Genomic DNA, 12,150 nt, shown 5'->3' on the forward strand with positions numbered 1-12,150 from the left:
TGTGTGTATGCGTTACAGGTACCTGCTTATCTCTACAGAAATCATCATCAGCCTTTCTCTCTTTCTGATCTAAGAGGTCAGGATGGGCAGTGAATGAAGATACCAAGGAATAAGGGTAAAAGAAAAAAATCACTCCATTGGATATGTCTGTCTTTAAAGAGCAAAATATTACAGCAAAAATTTTGGAGACTTGAAACATGCGCTTTTTTTTTTTTTGCCATACAATTTTTCTGAATCTTGAAGACGTTAAGCTAAGAGAAATAAGCTGGACACAAAAGGACAAATATTGTATGATTCCATTTATATGAGATACCTAGAACAGTCAAATTTATAGAGATAAAAAGTAGAATGAGGGCTTCCCTGGTGGCACAGTGGTTGAGGGTCCGCCTGCCGATGCAGGGGACATGGGTTCATACCCCGGTCTGGGAAGATCCCACATGCCGCGGAGCGGCTGGGCCCGTGAGCCATGGCCGCTGAGCCTGCGCGTCCGGAGCCTGTGCTCCGCAACGGGAGAGGCCACAACAGTGAGAGGCCCGCGTACCGCAAAAAAAAAAAAAAAAAAAAAAAGTAGAATGATAGCTCCCAAAGGCTGGGAGAAGTGGTATTGGGGAGTTTTTGTATGGAGTTTGGGAAGGTGAGAAAATTCTGGAGATGGATGGTGGTGATAGTTGCAGAATAATGTACTTAATGCCACTGAGCTGTACCCTTAAAAATGGTTAAAATTGGTAAAAAAAAAAAAAAAAAAAAAATTAGCTTCATGTTGTGGTTTCCTACGGTGTCATGAGCTGCTAACATCATTTAGTACCTCTAACATGGGCAGTAATGATGACATGTCTCCCCAACGATCCACCATGCCCTGCGGGGCTGTTTCATTGGGCCCAGCACTTTCACCAGGATTTCAATTTCATTTCATAACTTCCCATGTTCTGCACCAAACAGCCAAAGCAGCCACTGACATCTGTCGCCTAAAACTAAGGCGATCTGCCAAACTACCTTATATCTAGTTACACACTTCTTTTATTTTAAAATGTGCCCGAAAATATATCCAGGTTAAAAAATAAATGAACTTTTTCAGAATTTAGTCTCTGCTTTTTCATAGAGACTGCTTTATCTCTTTGGCTGACCCAATCTCAAGTTTTGTTTTGTTTTGTTTAATATTTATTTATTTGGCTGCATCAGGTCTTAGTTGTGGCATGCGGGATCTTTCATTGCGGTGCATGGACTTCTCTCTCGTTGTGGCGCATGGGTTCTGGAGCACGTGGCCTCTGTAGTTGCAGCACGTGAGCTTAGTTGCCCCGCAGCATGTGGGATCTTAGTTCCCCGACCAGGGATCGAACCCACGTACCCTGCGCCTTGGAAGGCGGATTCTCAACCACTGGACCACCAGGGAAGTCCCTCTCAACAGTTTTTAAATTCCTCTCATCCTCTCCATTCTCAAAGTGTTTCCTCCCAAGTCTCCATCAGAATCTCCATCATCCCCCAGAACTAATCCACCATCAGGTCTTGCCCGTTCCTCCTTCTCATTTCTCAAATCAGGCCTTCTGTTCAGTTGCACCAATTCCATCCTAAGTCAGGCCCTTTCTACCTTCCATCATCCACAATCCCATCCCAGTCGTCTTCTCTTCTGCTAGGTGGTACCTGCCATAAGCCACTGCGCAGACACCAAGGGACAACGCTGTCTATACCCCTGCGTTGATTTTTTTGCTCAAAAAAGACTTGCTGTGTTTAAGAAGGGCTGAGATTTCACACTGCAAAATGAGGGCCTTTGTTTGGCCCCAGTGTCTTTGTTCAGTCGCCTCCTCCACCTCTGGGCATGGATCAGGCCCTCACCGAACAGGGCCTGCTCAACTGAGCAGACTCAGGTTCAAGCCCCCATCTTTCCATCCCTCCACCACCCACCTCCACCTTAATGCCTAAACGCCTCCTTGTCCTCCGTATCTTCCAGGGCTCTGTTTTTGGCACTGACTGCAATCAACTTAGCAATTTTCATTTCCGGTGTCAAAGCATTCTCAAGGGGACAGAATCACGTAAGCGGTACAATCCTAGTGACATCATGGGCGCAAGTTCTGGGAGGGCAGCCCTGCGTCCTCTGGCTCTCGGGTCTGTTTCTGAGCTGCCAGGCATCACGGCTGAAGAGTTTGGGGCTTTCAGCTTTGGAGGAGGAAGGTCCTGCTTGCAATGCTTCTCTGAGCCTGACAGGCTCTGTCTAATTTTTATCACACATAGGAAATGAAACACAGGAAGATAAAAAATTTCCATCAAACCTTAGATTAATATCAAGATGTTAAAGATGTACTTTAGGATGGTAATGGTAATTTTTAAAAATAGGGAGTTCACTCCTTAAGAAAAAATTAGAGACTACCCAATTTCTTTCCCATTAGGGCAACAGAAATTCAAATGAGAGCTTCAACTTGGAATGGCTAGGAGTTAATTATTTAGAGTATAGCGGGAAAACTGTTAAATTACAATGGGCTCTTCATAAGTGTTCTCCAGCCAGGGATGTTGCCCTACTTTTTGAGGGGTAAAAATAGTTGGGATCTGATATAACTCTGTGAGAGGCAGTAGAGCTTATGTGTTGAATATACAGAGTCAGAATGCCTGGACTTCCTGGGTTCAAATCCCCGCCCTGCCACTTCCTTCGATCTGGGTGACCTTGGACTGACTAATTCAACTCTTACATGCCTCAGATGACTGACTTCTAACATGAGGACAGATAATAATTGAATAATTGGACCTACTTCATAGGATTATCATGAGGATTAAAATGATAAAACAATAAAGTTCTTAGGTTAATGTGCACAAAATAAGTACTCAAATGTTTATTGCTATTGCTATTAATTTTTTTTTTTTTTTTTTTTGCGGTACGCGGGCCTCTCACTGTTGTGGCCTCTCCCGTAGCGGAGCACAGGCTCTGGATGCGCAGGCTCAGCGGCCATGGCTCACGGGCCCAGCCGCTCCGCGGCATTTGGGATCTTCCCGGACCGGGGCACGAACCCGTGTCCCCTGCATCGGCAGGCGTACTCGCAATCACCACGCCACCAGGGAAGCCCATTATTGCTATTAATTTTAAGAGTGGAACGATCATACCATTAAGCCTTGTTAAAGAAAAGTAGTCACTGTTTTCCTTGTTACAACAATTGCTTAGAGGGTTCAGGTTTAAAGATATTGCCTTGCAAAACTCACAAAACTTTCAGCTTTAAGACAGCAGTTATGAGGAAAAAATGAGATAAAACATGGAGTACTTGGCATAGTGCCTGCCTGGCATGGAGTAACTGCTCCATAAATAACAGCGATGATTCTCGGAGAAGGTGTCTGACAGAATAAAGCATGTTTCTCGCACTGCTCCTTAAGATAAACCAAACAATCCCACTAATACCAATGGGAGAGTTACTTTTTTAAATTTCAGGTTATAATTCACATGAAAAGAATAGGCACATTACAACCAAAGCAGCTCATGAAAATTTTCTTCCCAACAGGCAATTCCCTAATCTACTTGTTAAGAACATCGTACATCAGGTGACTCACCACTGTCTGTGAGCTGGGGCCTAGAAAGCCAAGTAGGTGGCCGGTGTCTGCCAAGGCCAAAGGGCATATTTCTCTCTACCATCCCCTTTCCTGGCTGTATGTTCTCTTTCTTGCTCTCGTCTTGCCTTTGTCCTGTTTTTCATTTCACTTATGAGAAATTTCATTTTACCTCATGGAAAGCTGTGAGTTGCTTTGGATTCTTTTCTGGAACGACATGGGCTGCAAACAGAGGCACAGACATGGGGAATACCTGAAAATTACTTACTGTGCTTCTAATTTATACTTTCCAAATTTGCTATGTGAAGTGCACCTTCGTTTAAAATTTTAAGCAGCAAGAAGCTCTCTTTGGATAACGCTAATTTATTTTTGGCCTACGTGTCCCTACTCCAAATCATTTTCTAAGAAATCACTTCAACATAGTTTTGACCTCAGAGAAACAGTGACAGGAACAAGGGGGAACCCCATACATACATTTAAATAGTTATCAATCAACAAATGTGTCTAGAGCATCTGCTACATGTGTGACATTATCTCTGCCCGGGTTAGCAAATCAAATTTCCTCGCTATCATGTTTGGTTGTGGGCTATGGACTGGCTAAGATTAAAAGAAAATCAAGACTAATGATTAATAAAGAGCAAAAACTGGGATTGAAAGTTCCACAGATGCAATAATGTCTGAAGTTCATCTAAACTTGGAAGAACCAGAGACCAAGCAACTAAGACTTTTCTGTGTACAACTTGGAGGAGAGAGAAAAATTATTCACACATGTGTAACACACACACACACACACACACACATATATACACACACACAATGTCTTATATTTATGCTCTCTAAGCTTCTAACCTTGGCTTATTCCTTGTCTCTCTAAATACCCATTTCTTGGGCAAATGCATCTACTTTCATGGCTGATGATTCTAAAATAGTTATTTTCGATCTTTCCCTATTCCCCAAGCTTTAGAATCACACATCCAACTTCCTGTTAGGCACGTCTGAATGTTCTATAGACATTTCAAACTCATTGTCCTAAAAGGAATTTCATTCCAACCCCATTTATCCGGGCAGTGCTTGTTTTCCAGAGCACCCATCAACTTTTCATGTTACACAAATAACTCATTTAGTATGTTTAATCTCTCCACCACCTCTCACTAGAATGTAATCTCCACCACGGCAAGGATCTTTGTATATTTTGTTCACTTTCTTCATCCAGGAAGTCCCTAGGTATGCCAAGAATAGTGTCTGTCATTTAGTGGATATTGAATATGTTTGGTGAATGAATGACCTTTGCCCCCCCATGCCCCCAAAGCTGCTCCCACTCCAGCGTCCCCAGTCTCAGCAAAGGGCACCAGCAGCCGAGCCTATGGAAACATCCCAGATCTTTGCTTCCTTACCTCCAATACAGACCCACCAATGTTACTTCCCAGATAGTCTTGTTAGCTGTCCCCTCCTCTTTATCCCTAACGCTGCTGGTCTAGTTCTATCTCTGGTCATCTCTCACCGAAATGACTTAGAAGAGCCACCGGAACTGTCTCTCTTTAAATAAGCCTACCTCCGCACAGCCAGATATTAAATGCGAACCTGAGCTTACCATTCTGCTGTATGAAAACATTCAGAGGTTCTGTTTTGCCCAAGGATAAATTCAGGCCCCTCCTTAGAGTCCAGGACCTGGACTCAATCTGCACATCAGCCTCCACTTTTATCTCCTTGCCTCTCACACGTCCATAGAGGTAACACGAAATAGCTTTTGGTGCCCTGTGCAGACAGCCTGTCCTTACTCCCCCTCAGCATTGCCAATCCTAATCTTTCAAGATTCAGTTTGGGGGTCAATTCTTTAAGAAGTTTCCTTGACCTTCCAGATTGGCCTAAATGTCATGGCTCTGTATGTTCCCATGGCAACCAACTGAAGGGATATATAAAAAAATCTGGGCAAACATTTGTAATTAACACAAAAGCCTTGGGTTTATATAAGGAGGAAAGGAGTGTTCATAAAAATCCTAGATATGATCTACTGGGTAGGTATTTATTTAAGCACTTATAGGAAGTAGTTGGAAAGAATCAGGTTACCTCGTTCCCAATTTTTGGTAAAGGGAAAAAAAGACTTAATCTTTAAAGTGTTTCGTGAGAAAACTGTAAGCCAGAAGAATCCTTGGTTTCCTATCTCTGACTCAGCAGTTTTGTAGGAGGGACGATGCCCTCTGATGTACATAAGCTTCCTGTATGTGGCACACAGAGACACGGAGGGCTGCATCACACACATCGTGATCTGAAGACATCTAATAAGCAGGTGTTATTTCCTTGTTTTATCATTTCCTTAATTTCATATTGCCAATTACAAGGGGATGGCTGTATTTCAATTACTATGTAAGACCATCCTGATCTAGCTTGTGTCCATTCAATTTAAATGCTCTGTTTTGCGGCATAATTGCACGGTCCATCATCCAGCCCCCCAGACCTCACACTTACTCACACTCTCGCCTGTTGGGCCCTCTTGCTTAAGAGCACACACAGTATTGATGGGGATAACATGAGCCCATGACATGGTGAGACACACTTTCCTCTGGACCTGTTCGGTTTACTCATTCAGTTTAGAAAAGCGAAGAAAATTAACTATTAGTCAACCATTACATGTCCTTAAAAACATGTTCCCCCACAGGATAATCAGTCTATGAACTGCAGGATTTCTCACCTATATGCTGCGAAGTACACGTGAAAGGAATGAGGTGCATGTATCCAGGTGTGGGTACCTTAAATGCTGCATATTTGAGGACTGCTGAGATTAATCTACAGTTAGACCTTTTAAAGCCGTTTCATTTCAGGAAATAGATTTATACGTCTCTTACTTAAGGGAAATGTCTGAGTGTCGAAATAGACATCATATGATTTGGCTGGCCATACCAAGATATGGACTCTTTAGCCTAACGGGTCTGCTTACAAAAATATAAATCCAGCTGACTTTACATTATAGTGAACTCTCTTCTTCTTTCACAGCCCTGTACCTCTTCAGTGATTTGTGGGGGCTGTGTCTTCCAGACACTGCTGTATACTGAGTAGCCAGAAAGGAAATTAGGTTATAAAATAGCCTGCTGACTGTAGGCAGCTCTGTTCATTGAGGGATCACAAAGTAAAATACACACAAGATGAAACCAATGGGAACTTACAGTTGGAAAGAGACTGAGAAAGTAAAAACTCAGACTAGAATTAGAAGTTGCAGATTAGACATCAAAAGGCCTGCGTAAATTCTTGGGCCAGTTTCGTTGCTAATTTACTGGTTTGAGGGGCAAGTCATTAACCTGGAATGCTCTTATGCCACATAGGTACGTTGATATGTACATTCAAACATTTATTTAGTGGCTACTAAATATCTGCGGTGTTGCTAGGTTCTAGAGATAAGACCCTGTCCTGCCCTAAAGACATCGAACAGGGGAGCTAAAAGTCCAGTTGGCATCTCTCAATATTTCCTCTACTGTGCAACTCCTAAAGGTGGGTGTCAGAGTCAGCTATGAAGGTTCGTTATGGGAATCAATCTTGGTGGTTCAGTCCATGGTGGAAAATGTGGAAAAGTCCCTCAAGGAAATGTCAACAGGCCTTCTATCCCCTCACCCCTGATGCCGACATCCTTTGAAACGTTGAGAACTGCTAGTCTAGAAGGATCTTACAACCTCAAAGGGCAGTTCTATGGGCAAAATAATGTAATACGGGAAAAATGAAGAAAAAATGAAGACCTAACAGTACAACGTTACCGAATCATTTACATGATCTCTGTGTACAGATGTGGCCAAAGAACTTCAGCAGTTGTTCCTAAAGTCAAGGTCTAATATATATATATATATTTTTTGCGGTACACGGGCCTCTCACTGCTGTGGCCTCTCCAATTGCAGAGCACAGGCCCTGGACGCGCAGGCTCAGCGGCCATGGCTCACGGGCCCAGCCGCTCCACGGCATGTGGGATCTTCCCGGACCGGGGCACGAACCCGTGTCCACTGCATCGGCAGGCGGACTCTCAACCACTGCGCCACCAGGGAAGCCCAAGGTCTAATATTTTGATGCCACTTTACGATTTATAAAATCTGCAAAGACATTTTGCTTTCATGTAATTTTTCATAGCAACAGGTAAGGCAATACTACCATTTCCATTTATAAATAAAGAAACTGACACCCAAGTAAGTTAATAACTTGCCATAATCTTACACCAAGTGAGTGGCAGGGCTGGAAATTAAACCAAGTCTTCTGACCCTAAAGCCAGTCCACTTTCCACCACTAGGGAGAACCCAACTTAAAATATATATGTGTGTATGTGTGCATGTGCGTGTGCATATAGGTTTATTCTTTTTCTTAAGACAGAAAGGTCCTGACAAACCTTCAAGGCAAATAAGCAATTCAAATTTAAAAATAAAACGATAAGCTTCCATTGTAAGGTACAGTAATACGGCTCTAAACCAACATTATTGACAAAAAAGGTATTCTGGATGAGACACCTAAGTGTTTTTATATTAAATGTTTAAGAAGAAGAAATAAGCACATATCTACACCCCATTAGACGGGACACAGAGAACATAATATACACTTAAAACAAATGATGTGCAGTCTCCCTATGTAGTCACCACTACACTAGCAGACCAAGCATTGCAGTGGGGTGCTCTAGGGCATAAAAGCCTGAAGCCAACAAGCTTGAAGCTCAGACTGCTGTGATTTTCCCTCTGTCCTCTCTCTAGTGGTCATTTCCAGTTCGCCCTGATGTTGTTAGTTCCTTTCGATTTTAAAGGACTCCCCTACCTGCAGCTGCTTAGAAGCCTCTGTATACGTAATCCGAGGAGGAGCTTAAGGTTAAAACCGGAAAACCACCGTAGTAAATATTCAAATATAAAAACACACATACATGTTTGTATATGTGTGTGTATGTACACACACAGTGACACACACGCAGAGACACACACTAAGGGTACCACACTGTCTTCTCAATGTTTACATCACTGCCCTCATTATTACCGAGCAGGCATAAACAATGACATATAGAGCAGGATTTTCATGAACTTAAGAATTATGGAAAATGGAAAGAAGAGATTATGAGATTTAGATCTATGAGGCCTTAGGTTGGGTCTAGGTTTGAAGTCATAAGACTTTAATATGGGTCTAAGTTTGGCCTTATGATTCCAAATAGATTAATTGGGTCTGATCCCAAATTTCTTCATCTGTAAAAGGGGAATAAAAATAACATCCATATACCATAATTTTGTGAAATTAGTGCCTCTAATTACATAAAATATTTTAAAAATAATTTCTTACTAAATCAAAAAGTTCTGATACAGAGATAGTCCTATTTCTTTCACACATACACACATGATAAAACAGTAAGCAAATACAAATTACAAAACAAAAACAAGTCATTACTCTCATGAAGTTTATATTTAAAATTTATAGCCTTGTTTCACACAGGTAGGTGCTAAAATTCTAATTCCCAAATAAATAGGAAATAAGCTATATTAATAAAAGTCTTAAAAGGCACTTGTCAAGGTTCATTATCCATTACTGATCAGCTTTTCAATGAGAGAAAAAGACGTACAGACATTTAGGCTTTTCCATGTTTATATGTACCTCAGTTGCAAAAACAATTCTTTCCTTAGCTACTTGCAGAGAAACTACTTAAAAACAACAAAAACATCTAGAAAACCGTTTTTTGCAGAGAAGGGCAGATTTTATAAAGAGCCATACATGGGTTCTGATGTGAATGCTGACCCACAGGTAGGGCAACACAGAGGCACCCTCTCTAAATGTCCTTCGCTCACTGCTTTATTTTTACTTATCACCTTTGTTCACCAATTAGTGAGCCTAGGAGGGGAGCCCTTATGTTGGAAGGTATAAAGCGGCATTAGAAGATGCCAGAGGTATATCTTACCTACTTATCTTCTACTGAGTCCATCACAGAGTTAAGGAAAGAAAGAAGAGGGTGGCAGGGAAGACAATCTTAAAAAATTAAATTGATTTCAGTACTATACATACTTGTTTCCCCCATTTTCTGGAAATCAGCCTTCTGGTAACAGGGCCCACCTTTTTCTCCGGGAAATGCTCATTCCCACAGTGGGTCTAGGTTGTTCAGGTTGGCCGACTCCAGCCAGGACCACCCTATCAGATCACTGCTCCCCCCAGGCGCGGTGATTGGGCTGGAGGGGGCCAACGTGAGTCAAGTTCAGTCCATGGAGATTCAATTGGGGGCTTTTATAACAACCCCTGGGAACAGAAAACCTCTCTTCTTCTCACGAGAGAAGCCACATGAGAACAGAGCCAGAACAAAGTCAAGCGATGGAGAGAATGAGATTGAATGCGAATGACCTGGCTTAAGACCATGGCTTGCCCAAAGCCATGCCCACATGAGGACTTTCCAGTTATGTGGGCCAATGAATTTCCATTGGTGCTGAAGCCAGTTTGTGTTGAATCTTCTGTCACCTGTAACCAAGAGCTCATACCCCGAGAAAGAAATATGGAACTCCTATTACCAATTCAATGCTGGGTTTGGGGACTACTAAATAATTAATAGTGTAAATAATGTAAAATCATGTACTATCAATTAAATAATGCAGAATCAACCTCAGAAGCATAGAAATAACTACTTGGTCAGCTTTTTTTTATCCCAGAACTAAGGACATTTCCTTGTGGTCCTCAGCAAAACAAACATTCAAGTCATTTATGCTTAAGTCTCTGAAACACCAATTCACCTCTCAGAAAAATGTCCTGAGAAATACACCTGCAGGAATCTTAATGCTGAACTCCTTAGTAAGAATAAGTGTCAATTACACAACACTTCTCCTGATAGCAAAAAATTCTACACTTTGACCAGTCGTAGTAGTCAACACTAATAAAACCATCAGGCCTAAGCCTGATGTTAATTAATTGCTTGGAAGTGAAGCTGGAGAAAGGCAGAAACAAACGAAAAGACCATTTCTCCTTAGTAAGTACAATTACTTGGACAGAAGCAAAAGCTAGACTACATAACTTAAAGAATCTCAGTCCAATTTTTCATTTAATGTACTGGTTTGGAAACTTTCAGTAGGAACGAAGGTAGGACTCAAATGGGGACCTGGACGCTCAAGCAGCTGTTAAATGACATTATTTTGTAAGGAACACAACTTAAATTACACACACGATCCTGATGTCAATGTTTTAACTTGCCACCAACACATATATTTATACAGAAACAGACCAGGCAGACGTGCTGTAAAAAAATGGTCTTTCTGATCATGCAAATTAAATTTATGGTGACACAGAATGATTTTGATAAGTCTAAGTGAAAAAAACAAAACTGAGACAAACCAACAACCAAAACAACCAGTATTTCTGACTGGTTGCTCTTAATCCACAGTTTAGAATTTTGGCCATTAAATATTGCTCGGTGGAGAATCTCCAAGTGGTTTTTAGACAAGGCTTCATTACTATTTATCACTGACAGATTACATCCAAAACTAAGGACAGATTACATCCAAAACTAAGGACATTTTTGAATTATTTCCCAATAGTGTTATCGAGTTAACCTTGCAAGTAAACTGCACACCAGGAAAGAAAATGTGTAAAAGGAACACCCACATGAACATTTACCTTCCACTGCTCTTTTGAAGAACACTTTGCAGCTGCCACAGGTCACTACACCATAGTGACATCCTGAAGCCTCATCCCCACACACCAAACATATTTTGGAAGGTCTTGAGGATCCAGTGGAAACACTTCGTAAAGTAGAGCTGGGGAAAGAAATCAAGATTTAAATAACTACAGTGTAGTGGCACATTCGACATGCTGTACAGCTTAGCTCAATATCTGTCAATCATCTTGGTTCCATCAATGAATTCAATATGGTCCCATCCCGAGTGACTTAGGAAATGAAGGCAAAATCCTATGAGGGAAGTAATGTATCAAGAATTCTCTACAGCAAAGCCTCTTCTCAGTACTAAGAAGTCATAAATAATCCCATATAAACTTTTCTCTTCCTTTTCCTGTTTTTGAGAACGTTTACCAAAAAATATTATTTGCATTCTAGGTGAACAGAGAAGAGAGAAATCTTGAGCTGAGTCATCACAGAACTATTTTTGGCATCAAAGGGCTATTACAATACTTCTCAACTCTCTTCACTCGGACTCAGATTATATCTCAATTTATGCCAGATAAAAAACTCTCCCCTCTCCAAAACAATCCACAAATTAAAATTCAAATAATTCTTGTCTCTTTTGCCAGGAATTTTACTCCTCCAAGCTCCTGCATATTCTCCCACGTTACCTTACCTAGGTATGTTCAAATTGCTTCATTTCGCTTACTAATTTAAAGGGGCACAGTCAATACTAAAAACAAGCCATATATGGTAACTATCTCAGGTACCTTTCATGGTAAGAAACTGAAGGGTGCAGTTTTTAGGGACAAATTTAACCTTTTAAGCAACAATCTACATGAATCCTTTTTTTTTTTTTTTTTTTTTTTGCGGTATGCGGGCCTCTCCCGTTGCGGAGCACAGGCTCCGGACGCGCAGGCTCAGCGGCCATGGCTCACGGGCCCAGCCGCTCCGCGGCATGTGGGATCTTCCCGGACCGGGGCACGAACCCACGTCCCCTGCATCGGCAGGCGGACTCTCAACCACTACGCCACCAG

At 41.7% G+C, this 12,150-nt stretch overlaps 1 protein-coding gene across 1 annotated transcript in view; it reads right to left on the minus strand.

The window, feature by feature from the left end:
- The window catches only part of NR3C2 (nuclear receptor subfamily 3 group C member 2), a 364,942-nt gene that overhangs the window by 178,776 nt on the left and 174,016 nt on the right, over positions 1–12,150 (minus strand). Inside the window, exon 3 of the mRNA XM_082653045.1 lies at positions 11,113–11,252. Coding sequence (XP_082509171.1) covers positions 11,113–11,252 — 140 coding nt within the window. The remainder of the gene's footprint in view (positions 1–11,112; positions 11,253–12,150) is intronic.

This window comes from Grampus griseus (genome assembly GCF_964374135.1).
Source record: "Grampus griseus genome assembly, chromosome: 4".
Lineage (NCBI taxonomy): Eukaryota > Metazoa > Chordata > Mammalia > Artiodactyla > Delphinidae > Grampus > Grampus griseus.